General features: G+C 28.8%; 1 protein-coding gene across 1 annotated transcript; it reads left to right on the top strand.

The window, feature by feature from the left end:
- The first annotated feature begins 22232 nt into the window (after positions 1-22232).
- On the top strand, positions 22233-22739 carry LOC108477634 (uncharacterized). Its single transcript, XM_017780154.1, has one exon. The coding sequence runs from the start codon at positions 22233-22235 to the stop codon at positions 22737-22739; it is 507 nt and encodes a 168-aa protein (XP_017635643.1).
- The last annotated feature ends 532 nt before the right edge of the window (positions 22740-23271 follow it).

The raw sequence follows: 23271 nt of genomic DNA, 5'->3' as shown, positions 1-23271 counted from the left end.
AACAACCTTTAAACACATAATTATTATTTATTCAATATCATCATTTAACATTTCAATATTTATATAAACATATCATCTCCAAATAATTCATGAAATCAATACATATATGTTTTTTTTTCAACAAATGGCCCAATGAACTATAGCAAAGTAATTCGGATACTCGGGTACCCCAAAACACACCGGAAAGCATCAAAATGCTAACAGAGGCACCGATTTGCAAACAGAGGCATCAAAGCGCATACAGAGGCACTGAATGCAAACCTGTACAAGCATGCGTTCTAGCCCTATTGACATGCCAATTGTATCCTAATCATTTACTGCGTTCAAACAAGCATTTAAAACAAAATTTTTAACATTTATAAATTAGAGGAACTTCCATAATATTCATACACATGCTATAAATTTGTTACATTCATTCTGAGATTGTATAACTCACATTTCACAATCATTCATCAATTCCAATTAATTACTCTCTCACTTTATACTTAATTGTAAAAGATATATAATTATAATCCGATCTTAAATATTCAACCACAAATCAATTTAATCTAATCCAAAATAGCATAAATTATAAATATTTATATATACATTCATCACATATCAAGTAATTCTCACTTGCCTTACATTCAACCGTAAACAATTAATATCCTAAATTCAATATTAATAATTCAACCACAAATTAATTAACTAATTCATGCAACATATAACTTGAACGTATAAACATATATCTATTCTATGAACTTACCTAGTATATGCTATTGGTTGATTCGTAGAGACTAATCTGCGATTTTTCCTTTTTCTTTGGTTATGTTCTGTTCGGTTCAATTCTTGATTTATGTAATAATTAAATTAAATTTATTAATTTAAAATACATTATCATATTCATTTTTATGTATATGGCTTATAATTTCCATTTTACAAAATTTTCCTAAACTTTTACACTTTGTTCAATTTAGTCCCTAAAACCGAAACTATTAAAAAGTTCACATTTAAACCCCAATACACATAACTGATTCTACATCCATCCATAATCGGCCTTCAATTACTAAAATAATTACAATATTTTCATGCTATGTATAACATATTTACATTTTAGTCCTTAAGTGCAAAACTAACAAAATTCACTTAACAAAATAGTCCTAAAACATTTCCAAGCTTCAAAATCTTCCATTTAATATCAAGAAAATCCAAAATCATCAATGATAATTTTAACAAACTTTAATAGTTCTGAAAACAGATGTACGAGTTAGCTAGACCTAGTTGCAACGATCTCAAAAACATAAAAATTATAAGAAATGTGATTAATTTGCTTACCATGCAAGAGTGACGAAGGTTTCTTGAAACTCGTCAAATTCTTCTTGGTTTATTTTACTCTCAATCGGTGAAGAAGATGATAAAATAAAAGATAATGCTTTTCTTTTTCTTTTAATTTTATGATAAACATATGTTTATTATTTATTTTACTCAATAATCAATAAAACAAAGTTAAAGTAAATGATCCAACCGTCCATCATAGTAAATTATGGCATAATTGCCTTATAAATACTTAAAAATTTACCTTTTAAACCCTTTTAACCAATACAATCAATAGCGATTAATTTTTACAATTTTTACGATTTAGTCCTTAAATCTTAATTAGTCATTTAATCACTAAAATTTCCGGATCAAAATTTAATACACTTATATAAAAAAAATTTAAATATTTAATAAATATATTTATGGGCTCGGTTTATAGAAATGAGGTCTCGATATCTCATTTTCCAAAACCACTAACTTTCGGTATAAACCACTTGTACATTGACTAACAAACCATTTAATAAAATCTATAAAATCATGATTCACTACTATGCTATATTTAACTCATAACAAACCACTAACTGTTGTTTTTGACACCACTAAAAAATAGATTGTTACAATCCATGACTAGCCCCAAACAAGTGACTTAGGAAACTCAATATGCATATTTTAGACCTTATCAATAGTATTACCAATACCCACCACCCTGGTACTATAGCAAATACCTTTAGAGCCACACTAGTGCCTCCCCAGCTGATTAGAATTCTTAGATATAACATCCTACACGTGGTTTATCCTTCAGTATGTGTTTAGAGCATCCAAACTGTTGTGCTTTACTCCTCAATGCTCCAACACACTTACAAGAGACACTTATTTGAATTTTTGGTACTCAAATTGCTTTGGGTCCTTGAACAATAATCACTAAGTCTCTTGTTCCTTTTAGAACCGATTTTTGTCTAATTTTATTTTGAATTATTATCTTTACTGGACAGGGATGTAATATTTGACCATGAAAATGGAAATGGTCACACTTTGCCATATTTGAAAAAGAATTTTCCAAAATAATTTCATTTTCCTTTTTCAGGCTCTCAAATTTCATCTTCAACTCAAAATTTTCTTTTTCAAACAATTCAACTTTATTTTGCAAAGCCTTAAAATTTATTTTCAATTTTTTCATTTTGGCTTTCCAAATCAATTTTTGTTTTTAAAAAAATAATTTTCAAATTTGAATTTTGAATTCATTTTCCTGTATTTGGAATTCATGGTCTCAAATTTCAATACTGGCTCATTGAAAGCATCGTGTAGCTCATCAAATGAATATGAATGTAAAGAGTTAGAACATGCCCTTGGATTTTTAAGAGCCATGAAATAAAGGTTGCCGAAGTCTTTATCAATGGACTCATTATCATTAGAAATGTCACTATTACTCCAAGTAGCTACCATGACTTTCTTCTTTTCCTTTTGCTTCTTCCTCAAAGGACAATCATATTTGTTGTACCCAAGTTCTTACAAATGTAGCAAACTACATTCTTTTCTTAAAGTCTCTTGCATTTTTCTATTTTCATGAACCTTTTGAAATTCTTAGTAAGTATGACCACCTTTTCACTATCCTCACCCTTATGATCTTCATCTTCATCATCATCATTTTCTTTTCGGGTGATGTAATGGCCTAAATTCAAAGTTATCGGAATAGTGGTTTTGTAACCACAAATCCGATTTAAAGAGAAATTTATTTCAATATTTTTACATGAAAATTGATATGATAGAAAAATCGTATAAAAATATTGATAGAAAATTTTTACCGATTTAGTGGTTAGTTAGAAAAAGAAATTATTGAAGAAATTGGGTAAAAACAAGGTATCTGGACCTCTATCTCGTAAAACCGAGTCGAAAATAATTTTATAAATATTTATGAAATGTTAGTAATGTAGTATTAAAATTTCGATAGGAAATTTTAATGTTTGGGTAGTCAATTAAATGAAAAGGACTAAATTGTAATAGGTGTAAAAATTGCTAGAATGATTAAATAGTTTAAGAGTCTAATGAGAAAGGATTTAAAAGGCAATTAGACCCAAAAGTTATTATGGCTGGACGGCAAGGGCATGAAATCAGCAGGAAAATTGATAAATTAAGGGCAAAATTGGAATATTGCAAAATTAACTAAATAAAACTAAGACTAAATAGGAAATATCTAGATTTCTCTTCATTTCTCTTCAATTCCAGCAACTAAAAACGCCGTAGGAGGGTTATCTAAGCTGATATTTCATAATTTTTGCACCAAGTGAGTTAATCCTTGCCTTTTTCTTGTAATTTTTGTGTTTCTAAGACTTTTACAACTAGGTCCTACTATTAAATTCATTAGTTTTTGATGTCATGAATGAAATTGAAAGTCACCATGGTTGAGTGCTGTAATTTTATGATGAAATAGAATTAAATTAAAGCTTTAATTTGTTTATGAGATGATTTTATTAGGTAATTTCAATAGAAATTGATTTTTAGGACCTAATTGTGAAAATGCTTGGAATTAAAGTCTATTGCTAAAATTATGATTCCTAAAGGTTGTAAACTAGTTTAAGGTGATAGAATAAAATGTTAATTGAGAAAAATCAGCTCAATTGAGAGGCTAATTGAGTAGGGACGAAATTATCATTTTATTAAAAGCTTAGGGGAAAAATGGTAATAAACAACTTGCACAAAAACAGTTTGGACAGCAGCAGTAGACTAACTTTGAAAAATCACCATAAATTTTAGAAATCGAATTAAAAGATGAACAAAATATGTAATTGAAGCTTATTGAGTCTAGTTTCTCATAGAAGAAATAGTGTAAGCAATGGACTTGTAAATTTTGAGATATAATGAATTTTGTGAGACAAGGTCAGAATGAATTTGGGTTCCCCTGTTCTGACTTTGAAAAATCATAAAAAATTTAAGAAAAATAATTATAGGCTTAAATTTATATGTATAAAATCCTGAATGAGTATATTTTTAATAGAAACAAACAAGAACATCATTTGAATCCTGTATGAAGAGATAATTAATTTTTAGTGAAGAAGGGTAAGAACTGTCAGACAGCAGAATAGGGGTTGCTTTAAAGAATAAAATGTACTTATTTGCTAAACCAAAAATTCTGAAAATTTTATGGTAAGAATATATATGAGTCTAGTTTCAGAGAAAATTAACGGATCTTAATTTGGAGTTCTGTAGCTCGAGTTATAAATAATTTAGGAACTATGGCTCAAATAGACAGCTTTGAATAAACTATAAATAATAATAGTTGAATTATAGAGAATGTTGCATATGAACATGAAATGTATTAAATTGATAATTAAATTTATTTATTTAGATCCAGAAGATTCAAATACGAAGCTAGATCGAGGAAAGGAAAAAGTTCGGGATTAGTAGATTTTTTTTTACAAACAAGTATCAAGGTAAGTTCGTGTAACTTGAATTATATTCTTAAATGCTTGAAATGTATGTTATTTATGTGAATATGATTTGAATGTTCATTGTATGAAAATTGATGAAACATTGATATATTTGATAAAAAGGGGAAGAAATCCTTGTTGGATGTCAGGAAAATTCGATGGATGTCTGAGAAGGAATTGACGTTAAAAAGGATCTAGCCCGGACGGGTGATCCTATCCTGATATAGCCCTCCCGAAGAATATGTGGAAAATGGATTTAGCCCGAATAGGTAATCCGAATTAGGGTCTGAATTTAGTCTAGACTGGTAATTCAGATCCAAGCTCATTAGAGTAATTGTCATTACAGGGGATTTAGCCTGGACCGGTAATCTCGACAATACTCTATGAGTTTATATTACCGGGGATTTAGCCTGGACTCGTAATCCCTCTGTAAAGATGAGGTTCGCGGGAGTGTGCTCTCTGAAATGGAAATGTGTGCACATGTATACGAATTGACGGACCCAAAAATTGTACACTAAAAGTGTACCTCTGAAAAATCCATCGAAATTCTGAGAAATTCAATGGGATAAATATAGAAAAATAACAAGGGAATGGAAATCATGGTATTAATGAGCTCATCAATCATGGTATATATTATTGGTACATGAAATTATTGTACTAACTTGAATGTTGAGTTTGTGCATACTAGGGTAATAATGCATTGAATGGATATATGAATGTTTATTGTATTGTATTGAAAATATTAGGTAAGTATAATTCTTGTTACATGAGCTTATTAAGCACGAAGTGTTTACCCCATTTTCTTTTTCCCTGTTTTGTAGTGTTAAGAGCTCGGAGGTCAGATTTGGTCGGAGACACATCACACTATCAACCTCAGGATTTCGGTATATAAAGAAACTTTATTTTGGAAATCAATGGCATGTATAAGCTAATAAAGTAAATGATTCTGTGAAATGAATATAGAATTAGTTATTGGTATAGCTAACAAATCTTGGTTTTGGGTATGTGATGACGTTATTTTATAAATATGCATGAATTTATCTTGAAAATATGTTGAATTGGATTGGTTGATGTGGATTGTTTTTGGTTTAAAATTTCAGGGAAGATTAGATATCTATAAAGGGGCTATATTGAGTTAAAAAAAATTTTAATTCGTAAACTCCGGTAATACATCGTACCCTATTCCGGCAATGAATACGGGTAAGGGTATTACAGGTGAGGACTTAGAGCAACTCCTACTTGTCTTGGTTTTTCTTTTCTTGTTTCAATTTCATCTCATAGATGAGGAGTGAACCTATGAGCTCATCTAGACCTTTATATTCTTCGATAATGGTAACTTTAGCTTCCCAATCCTTTGGTAGGCTATTGAGCAATTTTTTTGTTTTTTACCATTTCCTTGTTTGAATAAGCCTTCCCAAGTGCCTTCAAACCATTGATTATGTCAATGAATCTATCGAACATTTCTTTGATGCTCTCTTCCAACTTTATCTTGAAAAGATCATAGTCAAAGGTGAGTAGACTAATCTTGGATTCCTTGAATTGGCTTGTTCCTTCATCAGTGGTGGTAAGCTTGTCCCAAATCTCCTTGATACTTTGACATTGGGATACTTTATTGTACTTGTTAGGCCATAATGTACAAAAGGTAGTGTACATGACTTTACATTGATTTGAGCCTTTTTCTTGTCACTTTCTTCCTATTAATCTTCATCATTGAGCACCTTCAACTCTCCATTTGAGATTATCCTCCATACATAGTATTCATTGGCTTAAACAAAGACCTCTTATAACAACTTATTTTTAGTGGTGTCAAAATAGTAATTTCGAAACTACAAATAAGGCGTGTGAGCTCGTAAATATTATTTATTTAATATTTATAAAGTATTTTAAATTTCAGTATTAAGATTTGATTCGATAATTTTGAAGTTTGTATAGTTAATTAAGGAAAAATGACTAAATCGTAAAAGAAATAAAATTTCATCTCTAGTGATTAATATTAGCTAAAATGTATAATTAAAGTTTGTTTAAGGATTTATAAGGCAATTGGACCATTTTTATTAATGTGGGACTGTTAGTGGAAATTTTCTTACATTTTATACATTAATTTTAATGTTAAAATAATTATAATAAGTAAAAACATAAAAAAAAATATCATCATCTTCCTTAATTGAGTTTTCCACTGAAAAACAAAATAAAAACCTCCATTAAAGGAGCTTGAAGGTTCGTTGACTTTGTGTGTGTGCATGTAAGTGATTTCTTTACCTATTTTTAGTAATTTTTATGTTTCTAGATTATTGTAGCTTAGTCTAGCTAACCCAGTGACTATTTCGTAAAAATGTTAAAGATTGTGAAACTTACCACTAATGAATCTTAGTTGTTATTGATTAATGATCCATAATCTAGCTAACTCAGAGACTAATATGAAAACATGTATGGTCTAGCATGAAAATTCTATAAGTTTTAGTACTTGAAGGCTGATTATGGATGAAGTTATAATCCGTTTTGTGTATATGGGTTTAAATATGAAAGTTATACTATTTTCGGCTTTAAGGACTAAATTGTGATAAATGGAAAACTTGAGGAATTGTTGTATAAAGGAAATTGAACTATGGTATGACTTCTATATGCTTTTAAATGTCAATTGAAATATTTAATTTAGTCAAATTATGCTTTAAATAAAGAATTTCAACAATCGGAGGACGTACGCGGAACAGGGAAAATTGCCGACTAGTCCCTCTTAGCTAAAATGTTACAGTTTTTTCAGGTAAGTTCATACACTATAATTATATTGTTAATGCTAATATATTATATTTGATTTGGTAATAGTGATTGTTGGTGACTGTGAATTGTGTTATAATGCGAGATAAATCTCGATGAAATTAGTAAATTTTTCCTATATGAGGTTACGAGTTATTGCCCTTAGGTTCCGAGCTCAAACATGTGTTATGGACTCGAGAATACAAGTATATTAAGCCCTAGCTAGGCTATTTTTTGTGTAAGTTCGAACCTAACGGGTGACTAGGCACTATTATTCGATTCATGTAGGTTTAACCCTAACAGGTAACCAGGCACTATGATTTATTATTCGTGTAGGTTTAACCAAATCGGTTACTAGACACTATTACTTTCACCTATGTATGAATTTTTTTTACAAAGTTTCATCGGGTAATACTGTGAATGGAAATGAGCTGATATGCCATTGAATGTTGGCAAAATAATGTATAAGATTTGGATACAAGATATAAGTTGATTTGAAAAGAAAATGTGAGTAATTGAGGTTATATTTGTGATTGAGCTCGAAACCATATATATTAATGATGTTGTTTGAATCTTGATAGGTATAATTGTATTACATAATGATTTTGTATGTGATAAGAAATTAAGGTAAGTAATTGTTATAATTTATGAGCTTACTAAGCATTTTGAATACTTACTCGTGTTATTACTTTTTCTAGATTTTGGATGTCGTAATGTGTCGATCGGATTAGCGAGAAGCTTACACCTATGGTCTCTTGATTCGATAGACTTTTGATGTTTTGTTTTCGGTACTTGTGGCATGTACATAGGTTGGATTAACTTATATAAGATAGTATGAACTTTGATGTAAAAGCCTTGTATATAAGCTTATGGTTGTGATTTGATATTTGATGTTTGGTAAATGTCAAGTTTGGTATATTTTGAATGGCATTATGCATATGTTTAGACGGTGGCATGAAATGGCTATAAATTTTGGTTTGTGATAAGTAAATGTTATATTTAGCATTGTTGAAGTTGTAAATTGAAATGGTTAAAACATAATCGATTGTTGATTTGAGTTTATAGAATTGTTGGTGCCAATAAGGGCATATTGGTTGTATGTTTAAATGATTATGTGAATTAGTGATTTGACTTTGAAATATGTATGTTTTGTTGTAGGACTGAATGACATAAATTGGCACTGTAGGTCACTTTGCTTGAATGCTATAAAACTTGCACAAATAGGTTATTTATGCTGCACATGGGCTACCACACAGCCGTGTGTCACACATGGGTGGTTGACATGGCCGTGTGTGCTACACGTTCAAGTTGGTTTTTGGTTCACACGGTCACAATTAGTTACACGGTCTAGCGACATGGCCGTGTGACCTTAGATTACACGACATTAGTTTGTTACACGGTTTGGGGATACGACTGTGTTATAGCACCACTCGGCTTGGCCACACAATCGTGTGACCACTGTTTTAAATTTTTACCTATTTTTTTGTAAATGTTTCAAAATGGTCCTGATTTGGTTCCGAGCAGGCTTAAGAGTTTTCGTAAGCTCAATTGAGACTCAATTTTGTTTGTAATGCATGTTAAACATAGACTTAGCTTGTATTTATTGATTTAATGAAAATTATTAAATAAATTGCATGTGAATGTTCCTGCTTATTGTTGGATCGGGTATAGGGTGTTACACCTCTATCCTTATCTTCTAATATGAATAACACTCTACATTAAAGTAAGAAGGTCTCACAACAGATTGACCTTCACCCAAGCTAGTTGAGCTAAAATCTTGTGCCATCATCAAACTTAGTATTTTTGCATTGGATCGCCTCTTTCAATTGTGAAGCCTTTGATGGAGAACTAGCTCTTATACCAATTTTTAGGCCCAAAAATACAAAAGAGGTGAATTGGTATTTTAAAAATCTCTACAAGATTTTCTAAATAAAAAGAAAATGAAAGAAAATTTGGACAATTCAATTTATAGTGGTTTGGCCTTAATTTCCTACCTCCACTATGTTGGTATAGTTCAATCAATGATTTTCCAATTCACTATACTGAATTGTTACCTTTCAAGGAAAAGGTATAACCTTCATAGTACCATCTTTTTTACAAGGCTAACATAACAACTTCCCCTTAGCTTTTATGTCTAAGCTAGAACCCTCTAGTTTTTACAAGGCACAACTAGCAACTCTTCTTATCCCCATAAGATTTTATATCTCACAAACCTTAAGTATACTCTTTACAAAAAAAAAAAAGAAGATGAAAAAATCAATAATGAACTTCTAGTAGATGTTTGTTTGCAAATTGAAGCTATGAGAGTAAAAGAAGATTTTATAATAAGCTCTTAATAAATATGTACAAAAGAAATGAAGAAAAAGAATCATTTCTCTTGAACTTTTTGCTTGGATGTTGCTCTCTTTTTTCTTGATGTGTCCTCGAAGAGTATTTATATCAAGGAACAAGTTTGTGAATGTTTATGGTTCGTTGGGGATGAATTATAGTAATTAAAAGCATAAATTCGAGCTTAAAAATTGCCCCTACAATGTATGTCTAGAGACTCGAGTAAAAATAATCATTATATAGCCATTGGTAGGCTATGCCTTGAGACATAAATACCATGTCTTAAGACATACATGCCAATGTCTCTAGACATGCAACCCCTGAAGTAAAGTTTTGCATTCAAAAGTTCATGTCTTAAGACTTGACTACCAAAGTGCCACAAAAATATTTTAAATACCTTAGAACACTTTGGTTTGACTCAAAAACACTTGGTAAGGATGAAACACATTTAAAACATGCTATTGTGTATTTTTGCAAGTATTTGAAAATGTTTGATAAAAATTTAACCATATTTTCACCACATGACTTAGGAAATATAATATATAAATATTATCTTAAATGTTTTTATATAAAAAAACTTGAGGCATTAAAGCTGACATAAATAAATAAAAAAAGAGAAAAGAGAAAAGATAAAAATTATCTCATATTCCTTCCCCAAAATCGTCACCATCAAAGGAGAAGATGGAAAATTTTCCTCTTTGCTATTTTTTCTTCTTTCTTCAATCTCATTCAAATTTCACACACCTATCTTGACCCCCTCACTAAAATCAAATAGGAAACATTCCTTTGATCTTGATTTCCATAATAATATTTTCCATCAACCTAAGTTTTTAATGAATTAACTAGAGAAACTTGGGTTAGTGAAAGAAAGCTTTTAGGTAAAAATGATATTTTCATCGTCCTTGTTTCTATTTGAAGTTTTTATGTGTGAGAATATGTGAGCATTATTTAATGAGAAATATGTTAATATTTATGTGAATAAAAAAAATGGAAAAAGAGAGTCCAAGCAAAAAAAAGGAAAGTTATGGATATTGATAAGTTATGTCAATACGAGAAAGTATGGAACAGTAAAAAATAGAAAGTTGTTGACAATAGTTTTGCACACAATAGTATTATTGAGATACTGACATAAAAGGAGGATCTTGAATAAATTTGTCAAGAAATATAGACATGGAATAGATAGGCCAAAATGGAAAAACATAATTCAAGTAGAATAAAATTCGTGAAGTTTCTAGACCAGTAGTCCAAGCACCTAAAGGTATAAAGCCAGTGGAGTACAAATGAGTAATTTTGTGAAAATGAAATAACAAAATAAAGTTTTTCTCTAAAGTCCTGATAATGATTATGAAAAGATATTCTTTTTGGGTGAATGTAATAACCTTTAGATATCTTATTAGTCTAGCAATTCATGAAGAATTTGACATGTGTCTAATGTTGTCATTAAAATTTTTATATAAATAACTATATAGTGGAAGTTTATACTAAAATCTTTGAAGGATTTAGAATGTTAGAAGCATATAGAAATTTCTAGGAAATTGTTTAATATGTTTGCGTAAACATTTATATGTATTGAAGTGATTTGGACATATGTGGTAAATTTGACTTAATAAATAGTAATAGAAGGAAGATTATATAATGATCCAACATTTGCACATATAGAAGGATTATGATAAAAGTTTGTTATGATTATTGTTGAAACTCTTAAAGAAATCAAAATACCTTTTCCCAAAATTCTTCTTCACTCGTGACTTTTAGAAGAATGATGATATAAACATTTATCAAACTCATTCAAGTGATCATTTAAAAAGTTAATACTCAAGATTAAATATGTAGAATGCGAGATATAATGTGATGTTGTCATGGGGGGAGTAAATACGTGTTGTACTCTTTTTCTCTTAACCGAGGTTTTATTCCACTAGGTTTTCTTGGTAAGGTTTTTAATGAGGCAACATGTTATGTGTATTTTATATGTCTAATCTTTTTCCTTCACTAAGAATTTCCTACAAAACTTTTATCTTTGTAAGGTTTTAACAATGTACATTATCTACTAATGGATATTGAAGGGGGAGTGGTGTAAATATTTTATTATTAAGTTTATATCCATCAAAATCAAGATAAATTTAATATACTCCAGAGCTCCAATGTTCATTAGAAGTAGAGTTTTATTTCGTTTATACTTTCTATATCTATAAATATATACTTTGGAAAAACATTGTAAATATCCCTATTGATCAATAAAATTCAAAGTTCTCTTGCTTCTTTTATTTCTTTCATTCTTTGTTCTCTTTATTATTTATTTCATACAAATTTAGTTTTATTTGATTTTTTTTGGGGTGTTTTCTTAATATTCCAAACTCAAAAATGAGAAGAAAATTTGAATAGTAAAATATAGAAAAATAATATATAACCTAAAATAAAATAATAATATATAACCTAAAATAAAATTTAAAAAGAGAGTAAATAAACAAAAACTGAGCCAAATTTTGGACTTGAACCTAATCAAGAAAGGGGTCTTGTGACTAACCTAATATTAAAACCCAACTGCCATCCAAATATCGTTTCAATTTAAGACATTGATTTGAGACACGAAAATGACCCAAACAAAATCGGAATAAACATGTTTTTTTGGGGATACAATTTATTATAGTATTATGCTAAAAATGTTATTAGTAAATATAACAATTATTTTATTATTTATTAATAGTTTATATAATTTTTATAATTATAGTTTTGAAGTTGACTATTATATTATTAATCATTTAATCTTAGCTTACACAAGTGTAAATAAGAAGCAGGCAGTGGTCTTGCCTAAAAAATGTTTAGATATACATTTTACTCCCTTTAAAATTTATGAAATTATAAATAGTATAATATTAAAATTTTACTTTGTCTCCTCTTAATTTATAATTCATCTTTGGTCCTCTTAAAATAATTTTCTAGCTTTGTCGTTGTTGGTTTGTATAATATTTTAACAAGTATTTTTTTTATACAAGGCCTATAACTATCGATAACCCTTCTCTAACTATTAAATATGAGTATAAACACACTTCTACTCACTCGAATTGACGTCCTTTTATATTAATAATAAGATTAAATATCAACTAAGTTAAAGCTCAATTCGCTTTTAATATGAATTTTAAATATGCTATATAAACTTAGTTGTGAATTAGCCTACTAAATATTATAATTTAAAACTTAACTATTAAATAATATTTTCATACTAAATATGATTATATTCTTAAACGCGTAATTTTTCTTAATTATATAAAATTTTAAACAATATATTATTATTTTATTATGTATTCAAAATTTTCTTGTAGCATTTTAAAATTTTAAAATTTAATGGCTTGATGATAAGTTAATTTACTATATTTTCAATTAAGGTAGTGGTAGAAAAATTATTTAGTAATTGAATTTGGGTGTAATTGTTAGTAATTAGCATGTTTAGGTAATCATTACAATTAGTGGATCCTATTGAATTGGGTGTAATTGGAGCACTCAATTATACTTTTCAATTCTTAAGGAGAGAGTGAGAACTTGAGTAAATACATGAGTAATTACACCCAAGTCTAATTACCTTATAACTTTCTACACACTCATAAATGATTTAATTTTAAAAAATTATTTTTATACAAGTTTAAGTTATAAAAATTATAGTATAAGCATGAACACGTATGAATGTTTGGGATGATTATAGCAATTTTTAAATCATATTATAAATCCTAAAAGAATATATTATAAAAATAATTTATGTGTATTTTATAAAATTATAACAAAAAAATTATATTATTTAAATTATAAAAATTCTAAATTTATGATAAAAATTAAATTATAAAAATAAATTATGTGTTATAAAAGTGTTATAATATACTTATTTATACAAAGTTATAACAAAAAAGTATGAAGATAATTTATTTGTATCCATGCTATATATTATAAATAAAAAGACATACTTATTTATAAAAAAATGTTATAATTTTTGGTCATAACTTATTGATAAAAATAACTTTCTAAAGTTACGAATAAAACTTATATTATTTAAAATAAATATAATAGAAGATATTGGATACTTTATAAATTTTTATAAAGTTTATATATTTTATAAATTTAATAATAATTTAAACTTCATCAGTGTATTATAAGAAGGTTATAATCTAGAATAACTTTTTTTTTCAAATTAAATTTATGTAAATTTTTATAATCAAATCTACTAATTGTTCGCACCGTGAATCCAAGATTATGTGATTGATTCTAGTTAAGCAAATACAAAAGATTTTTTTTTACTATATCGTGGAGTATAATACCACTTAAGAGAATGGAGTCAAACACAAACACTAAAGACGACTCTCACAAACTCTTTAATTTGAAATATTCAAAACTTTAAAATGTAGTTGAGAGGACATTTATATTAAAAAAAATTCTCTTATTAATAATACCACCTTAGTATAATATAGTATCAATTAGTTGGGCCAAACAATTCTCTTAGGTATATAGAGATGAGAGGATTGAAGGCTTTAAATCCTCTTATGGGGATCAACGGATAGGGCTGGGGTTGGAATTTTATTAACATTGATGGTGCTGTCAAATTGGAATTAGGGAGTGCAGCAGTTGAGGGAGTTATGCATGATGAGAACGGTGATTGGGGCTTTGGATACAATCGATTCCTAAGAAAATGCTCAATTTTTGACACAAAACTCTGGGGCACTTTAGATGACCTAAAGATTATCTAACAAAGAGGCCATGACAAGGTGATTATCCAATCAGACAGTTTGAGGTTGTTAAAGCTATACATGAAAGCTTTTTGAAGACTTAAAGTTTTGCCCTCATCAGAAGAATCCATCGTATTTTGTCTCAAGAAAATCAGTGAATATTAAGATACATTGCTATGGAGCACAATCAAAGCGCAGATTGCTTAGCCAAATTGGCCTTTGTAGAAAAGGAGAACTTACAAGTGTTTGAGACCCCTCCATGGGAAGCGTTAGAATTTCTTGAAACTGACAGGGAAAGAAGTATTTGTATCCCTTAGTATTCTTCTATGTAAATTAGTATAGCAATGTTTTTTATTCACAAAAAAAAAAAACCCAATGTTACATAGTTTATAATTTTATTCTTGGGTAGAATTGAGGTGATCTATATTTTGATGAGTACATATGGAAGAAAGAGATCTTGACAGTTATAATAGTACATATTTAGATTCAAATTATGAAGAACTTGGTCAGAGACTAACGGATGTTGATAATGAGCATATGTTAACTGTTAAAGAGGGAATAATACAACAAACATGAAATGATAAAGAAATCAGATAAAATTGCATATGATGTTTATTTTTCTTATGACTACTTTTTTGGACTAACATATTACATATGATTATTTGATTTTAATTTCATCTGCTTTTAAAAAAAATATCATATTGATAATTTCTTTTATAGTAGCTAATATTTTTCAAAAATATAAATTATGTAACTATGTAATTACACTTTATCCTACCAAATACGATATAGAAAATTGTGATGTAATAACACTCTCTTAACCAAACATGTCTAGAGAATTACAATTTTTATAATTTCAATTCCAAGAGAATATAATTATTACCCTAATAATTACACTTTCATCATGTTACTCTATATTATCCAAACAGATTCTAAGATAATACAATTTATTTTATATATTAAATTCATTTAAATTTAAAATAATAAAAATATGCATCTTACATATATATTATATATACTTGTGTATTTGCATTATATTTAATAATAGTTGAACTCAAATACTTTAATTAATTTAAATATACTCACAAACATAGCAAATGAAAAACTGAATACTTCTTAAATTTAATCATTCATGCACCCAATAAAAGCACATTTAATTCACTTCACTTGATAGGTACTTGATTTGATTTGATTTGACTTTTATTTTTGAGGAATGATTTTAAGCATTTAAAATTTAAGATATAAATATATATTGTTTATTGATTTTAATTTTAAAATTTATAAGTATGATTAAATAATAATATAATCTCATTAGATAGTTTAATAATTAAGATATTCGTCATTTTAAATATGACTTAAATTTAAATTGTATTAGTAATGCTTATTGCAACTTTAACTTACTTTTGTAATTAAAAGAATTATAGCATTAATTTTTACAGTAACAAGTATTATCTGTTAAAGTTGTTAGTGCTGGTTTTTCTTTTGTCAGAATTGGTGAGGACTCTTGTTCTACATTCTTGAAATCTTGAAGTAAAAATAGTCCTCTCATCTTTTTATCCTCCTTTAATATTGTAATAATATAAAAGGGATTTATCAGGTATAAATTTTAGGTTAAATTTTATATTTTAATTCGATTAGTTTTAATATTTTTATTTTTGAATTTGTCAATTTTAATTTTTATATTTTTTTAAAATTTAAAATTTTAGTCTTAACCAGTGATTAAATTCATTTGGTTAAATTTAATTATTAATTTTGTACTATACGCACCATAGTAGATCTAGTTTATATTATCCAATTGAATTATTTTAAGCTTTTATACTTTTTGAATTTTAAAGTTTCAATATGCATACAAATGACATCGTTAATTTATGAACTGAATTTTTAATGAATAATAAGTGAAAATAACAAGTTAATATGACATTATGCATATGATGATATGTATGCTGCATTAAATTTTAGAAATAATAGAATTTAACTTAATAAATTGAATCATCATATGTTGAGGACTTCAATTTTAAAATTTAAAAATACAAAGACTAAAAATATAAATTTAAAATATAAAGATTAAATCAAACCTAAATTGTCAAAAATAACCTACACAAAATATAAATGTGACAAACTTATATAAGTTTCAAAATCGATTCATATATGATTGAAGGTTGGATATATGTGTTTGTAAACTTTTTTTTCTATCTTCATTATAATGTAATTATTGAGATGTATAAAAAAATAAAACCTTAAAATGAAAACAAACACTCTGGGATGAAAAATACTAAAATGAAAGCAAATAAAAGAGGAAGAATAGTGGGAGGGTGAGGAAAATGGGGTGTCATGCTCATAATAAAAAGTTGAAAGCCTACTTTAAAGAAGACAGTTGGGCGGGGCAATACTTTTTCTATCTTCATATATTATTAATACTGGTATTATGGGAGAAATTTATGGGACGACACGTTGAAAGAGAGAAGTAGCTTATTTTTGCCCCAATGCATCCAGCGTCCTCTCTGCAACGCCATGTGCTGTCCTTTGTAACACCATTTTTTTCTACTATCCAACAACTGTATTTTATTTATTTTACTTATTTATTGTTTCTTTCTACTTCCTCACCTCCAACTGTTCTGAAAACACTAAAAATTTGGTATATCTAATATATGTATCTGTTCTGCTCTTACTAAAAATATTGATGTATATTTTATAAATTTGATGTTAACATGATTGATAGGGAAAAAATAGACATGCTAATAATGGATAAAAGTTCCTTAATATATATATTATGGAAGCATGAGTCATCTACCAATCTCATTTATAGAATTTTAAATTTTTCTTTGAATGGATATAACACTAAAATTAATATTTGACTTTTATACAATAAGTTGCGTCAGTAGTTATTCCAACAACACATAATTTAATAGATTTATATTTTTTGGTATAATGAGTGAATTATGTGACGTCATTTATTCAAAATATAGTTAAATATTGAATGTTTTAACTGTTTATATTTATTTTAATAAACTGTTAATTTAATGTTGGTTTATATAAATTTATAGACTGATAATAATAATAATAATAATAATAATAATAATAATAATAATAATAATAATATATTTTTAAATTTTATAAATCAAATTCACTAAAGCTTAAACATAGGATCATTATCTTTTGGAAGGATACCATCTACGATAATTGTTTTATAATATAATCTATTGAAATTTATAATTGGTAGATCTTTTTAGGTGATCAATTTCAATAAGTTTTTAAAATTATTTAAAGGTTAAATTTTGCTATTAGTTGTGAAAGTTGTGGATTTAGTTCCTGTACTTTAATTTATTCAATTTTAGCCCTTATACTTTTCAAATTGGTTTTAGCCCCTCTACTTTTTGGATTTTGAAATTCTACTCCTAAACCAAGCAGTAACAGTTAAATTAGTTTTGTTAAATTCAATTACTAGTCTTGTGCTGTGCTTATAATTGTAGATTTAATACATATTTTCCCATTGGATCATTTTAAGTCCCTATACTTTTTTGAATTTTAAAATTTCAGTTTTCACATAAATGGCATTTGTCATCCATTAACTGGATTTTAATGAGTAATATGTGGAAATAATAAGTTGACGTTGCATTACTCATATGATAATATGTTTGCCGCATCCTATTTTGGAAATAGCATAACTTAATAAATTTAACAATTATTGTTTGGTGAGGAATGAAATTTTAAAATTTGAAAAGTATATGGATTAAAACCAAATTAAAGTATAAGGACTAAATCTACAACTTTTATAAAGTACATGGACTAATGGCAGAATTAACCTTATTTGAATAATAAAAACAAAGCTATTTCAATTAAATAATAATTTTAATTATTTCAAATATTTTTACTATCTAAAGATAAATTATTTGTCTCTAGACTAATATCTTAAGAACTATTGTGAGTGTTTGACCATTCTAAAGAACTTTAGTACAAAATAAAAGAGGAAACGAATAATAATGGATGAAGGAAGCTTACTCCAGACATTAAATAGGAGCTGAGTCAAATAAATATGTTGTTAGTAGCATTGGTAAAGTACTAAAATTGATGTATTTTAAAATTTAAATATTTGATATAAGAATTTATTCAAAATTTTTAAAATAAAATTTTAAATAAAATGATTATATTACAATATGTGATTTTTAAATCAAATATTTAATATTTTAAATGCGATTAGCGAATGTATACTTTAGTATAAGATATAACTATTTTTAATTTTTAAAAATAATTTTTACAATCTTTACAATTTCTAATCAGATTTATAATTTTTTACAATATTTTTAATTTCTAATAATTTTTATAGTTTAGATATTTTTAATTTTTTTACAATTTTCATAAAATTCTAACATTTTTAATTTTTTAAAAAGTATATGTTTTATTTTATAATTTTTATATTTTAAAAGATCTTTTACAATTTTTTTTGGATGGTGATACCATTGTGATGTTTGCGTATGACACACGTCAATTCATGATTAGTTGAATATCCCAACCGATTTTTTAACGTTCAAAGAATTGAACCATAGATGTCTGATAACGTTAGGGACTAAAATGAAAATATTTGATAACGTTAGGGACTGAAGTGGACAAAATAATTTTAAAGGTCAATATGTGAAAAACGATTTACTTCAAGAACTAAAGTGTATATTTAAAAAATCATGGAAATTATTATAAAAAGCATTTAAAGCCATACCTTTTTCAATCGGAAATCACAAATATTTCAGTTTTCAAAACATATTACTTTGATTTATTTTTAGTAAAAGTATCACAAGAGTCTTTGTACTATATTTTAGTTTACCTTTTGGTTCTTTTTAATGAAATAACGGGAAAAATGAGTTCATCCAAATCCTATTGAGATGACTCATGGCACATCATAGTACCACTCTATTTAAGCTTAAGGCACCATGTCTACCTTAATTTGGCTTTATAAATAACATCTAATAGTAATGCATATTCATGAAAAAAAAATTAAGCACACGCATTAAGGTCTGCCTTTTGGCACGTCTCTGTCTGCCGTATTTTAGCACGTTTTGGTGATTTTTTTTTGTTTTACTTTCAGTCTTCTTGTTTATTGATTTTTGGGGTGAAGTTTCATTATTATTCTAGTTTTGAGGGTCTGTTTGTCTACTGTGAGAGAAACGTATGGAAAGAGATCTTGAGGAACTGAGTTTAGAGGATGGCGAAGAGGACGCTTTCTCTATTCCAATTGAGGATGATGCACAGTGTCCGGTGTTTGGCTTCTGTTCGGTTGGATGCTTCCTAACTGCAAGTGTAGTTCATTTCCCAACCATGAGAAATACCATGGAAAATCTATGGCACCCTTTGGAAGGGGTTCAAATATCAGATTTGGGGTGAAAAACGTTATCTGTTCAAATTTTTTAATGAAGTTGATATTCATAGAGTTATTACCGGCTCTCCTTGGACTTTCAACAACCATCTATTGATCCTCCATAGAATCCATGAAAATGAAGATCCACTGTCTATTCTTTTGGTATTTTCGGATTGGTGGGTGCAAATCCATGACTTACCTCTAGGGTTTATCAAAGAATCTATGGTTGTGCAATGTGGAAATTTTATTGGTAAATCTTGGAATATAATATGAAGACTTCATCAAATAGTTAAAGGTCAATATGTGAAAAAAAATTTACTTCACGAACTAAAGTATGTATTTAAAAAATCATAGAAATTATTATAAAAAGCATTTAAAGCTATACCTTTTTTCAATCAGAAATCATGAATGTTTCAGTTTTCAAAATATATTACTTTGATTTATTTTTAGTAAAAGTATCATAAGAGTCTTCGTACTATATTTTAGTTTACATTTTGGTCCATTTAATGAAATAATGGGAAAAATGAGTTCATCCAAATCCTATTGAGATAACTCATGACACATCATAGTACTACTCTATTTAAGCTTAAGGCACCATGTCTACCTTAATTTAGCTTTATAAATAACATCTAATAAAAAAAACGATTACAGGAATCTGTCTGTTGACATGTTTTCTCTGTCTGTCTATTGACACGTCTTTCTCACAACTTCTTTTTTTATTTTTCTTTTTTCCCTTAAGAGTTTACTGGTGTTTCTTTCTTCTTCTTTTTTTGGTTTTCATTGTGAGTGTTCTGGTATAGAAAATAAATTAGCCAATCTGCGACTTCTAGATGAAGAAGAGGAGGTGTTTCAGGAGGATGCTGCGGTGGTTGACCAAAACTAACAATACTGTTTGGTGGGGAGATGTCTCACTGATAATATTGTCCATTTCCCTTCTTGGCGTAATACAATGACTGGTTTGTGGCACCCAATTGCAGGAATATGTATCACGGATCTGGGAGACAAAAGGTACCTTTTCCAATTATTCTATGAGGTTGATATACAAAAGGTACTGTCCGTAACACCTTGGTTTTTTAATAACCATCTGCTTATTCTGCAAACAATCCAAAAATGAGAGAACCCGTCAGCTATCTTATTAAATTTTACTAAATTTTAGGTCCAAGTTCATGATTTGCCACTAGGTCTGATGTCTGAATCTATGGCAAAACAATTTGGTAATTTTTTGGGGAAATTTTTAGAGTATGATACTGCTATTCCGACTTTGGGCATTATAAGATTCATGCGTTTTCGAGTTCGATTAGATGTCTCTAATCCCTTCAAATGAAAGAAAAAGATTCGGTTGGGAATGACCATTTATTCTAAGTTCCAATATGAGAAATTGAGTCTCTTTTGTTTTATTTATGGTAAATTGAGACATGGCGAGAGTTTTTGTCCTTTTAGATTACGGATTGAACCAGCCAAGATTGTTTTTGGGTAGGATGTATCTTTACGCGCAGTGTCACGGTGATGGAGTGTGGTGTCGAGTAGGTGGCTTCGACAGGTTGATGGCTCACAATGGAGTAGTGAAAGTATGGAAAGTAGTGAAAGTATGGAAAGAAGTGATCGGAACAATAAATGGGGGCATGATTCTGGAAGCAATTTTAGGGGGGATCCAAGGAATCAATCCGCAAATCCTAATTTATTCCCGTTGGAATCCAATCACTAGATTTTTCACAAAGAATCTGATAATTGGCACAATTTGGGCAGTGGGGTTTTAAATGGCAATGTTTCTGGAAATGGGCCCATGGATTTGGTTCTAGAAGAGGAAAATGATTCGTTATTTAATTTAGAAGGTAAAAAAAGGCAACAAAAAGTGGAAAGTTCATTAAGTCGTATAGGGAATATTGTGGAAACAGATCAATTTGATTTAACGGCTAGCTTTGGGGAGCAGAGTATCCGAATGCAATGAAAGTCCTTAGCTGGAATGTTCGTGGCTTGGGGAGGTCACAAACTGTCAAGAGGCTCAAGAACAAATTGAGAACCATTAATCCCCGAATTTTGTTTCTAATGGAAACAAAATTGAGTGGAAGACGATGGAATTAGTGAGAATGCAATGTGGGTTTGAAAACGGTATTGATGTTAAATGCTTTTATTCAACTTAAGAGTTTTAGCTCTTTTCACATTGATGTCGAGATCTATGACCATGAATGTGATGCTATGTGGCGATTAACGGGATTTTATAGGAACCCGGAAGAGAAGAATAGAGGTGAATCATGGGATTTACTTAGAAGGTTAGGGCAAGAACAAATGATACCTTAGGTTCTTGTGGGTGATTTTCACGAAATTGCGAACTCGTTTGAAAAGAAGAGTGGTCAGCTAAGAGCTGATCGTCAGATGTCTGATTTTAGAAGGGCCTTGGATGACTGCGGGCTTAACAATCTTAGGTTTATTGGTAAATGGTTTACTTGGGAACGAGGAAGGTTTTTGTCAATAAACATAAGAGAGAGATTAGATTGGGGGGTTGCAACTTTGAATTGGGTCAACTTTTGCCCTAGCTATCAACTAGAACATTTGACTCATTCCTTTTCGGATCACTACCCTATCCTTTTGGATACATTTGGGAAACTAAAGATGTCATGTATTAATGAAAAACCGTTCAGGTTTGAGGCCAAATGGTGTTTAGAAGACTCTTTTGAAGAGGTGATTAGAAGAAATTGGAATGATATTTCCAGAAGTGTCCCTGAAAAGCTTGGAAGATTAGGTCAGCAGCTTCAAAGGTGGAGTGGATCCAAAGAAAGAGATAAAAAGAAAAATCAGGCATTACTTGAAGAAAGACTAAACTGCCTTTATGAGCTAGATCCAACTGATGAGATTTTGGGTGAAATCGCAGATATTCAATGAGCCTGAATTTAGAGGCTGATCAAGAAGAAATCTTTTGGGAACAACGTGCCTATGTCAATTGGTTGCAAAATGGTAATAAGAATACCAATTTTTTCCATAAAGTTGTTGTTCAATGTCAAATCAGAGGTCAAATTAAAGAGTTAAAAGGGGAAAATGGGGAAAGATTTTCCACGACTGAGGAGATGCTCAAGATTGCCTCGGACTACTTTGGGAAGCTATTTTCGGCTTCAGATTCGGGTTCAGATGAGCGGGTTTATGGTTTAGTGGAGAAAAGAGTTAATGATAATATGAATGCCTTTTTACTTCAAAAATTCACAGAGGAGGAGATTTCCTGCACGGTTAAATCTATGGTGCCGTTGAAAGCTCCTAGGACTGATGGATTTTTGGCTATCTTTTTTCAAAGGTATTGTCATATTTTTGGATCTGATATTTTTAGATACTGTTTGTCTAATATTGAATGGTGTTTCTAAAATAGGTGATATTAATAAAACACGAATTTTTTTATCCCAAAAATAAACAAATCAAAAAATCT

The sequence above is a fragment of the Gossypium arboreum genome, chromosome 12, assembly GCF_025698485.1.
Source record: "Gossypium arboreum isolate Shixiya-1 chromosome 12, ASM2569848v2, whole genome shotgun sequence".
NCBI classification, from domain to species: Eukaryota; Viridiplantae; Streptophyta; class Magnoliopsida; order Malvales; family Malvaceae; genus Gossypium; species Gossypium arboreum.
This window is presented reverse-complemented; position numbering and strand designations above follow the sequence as displayed.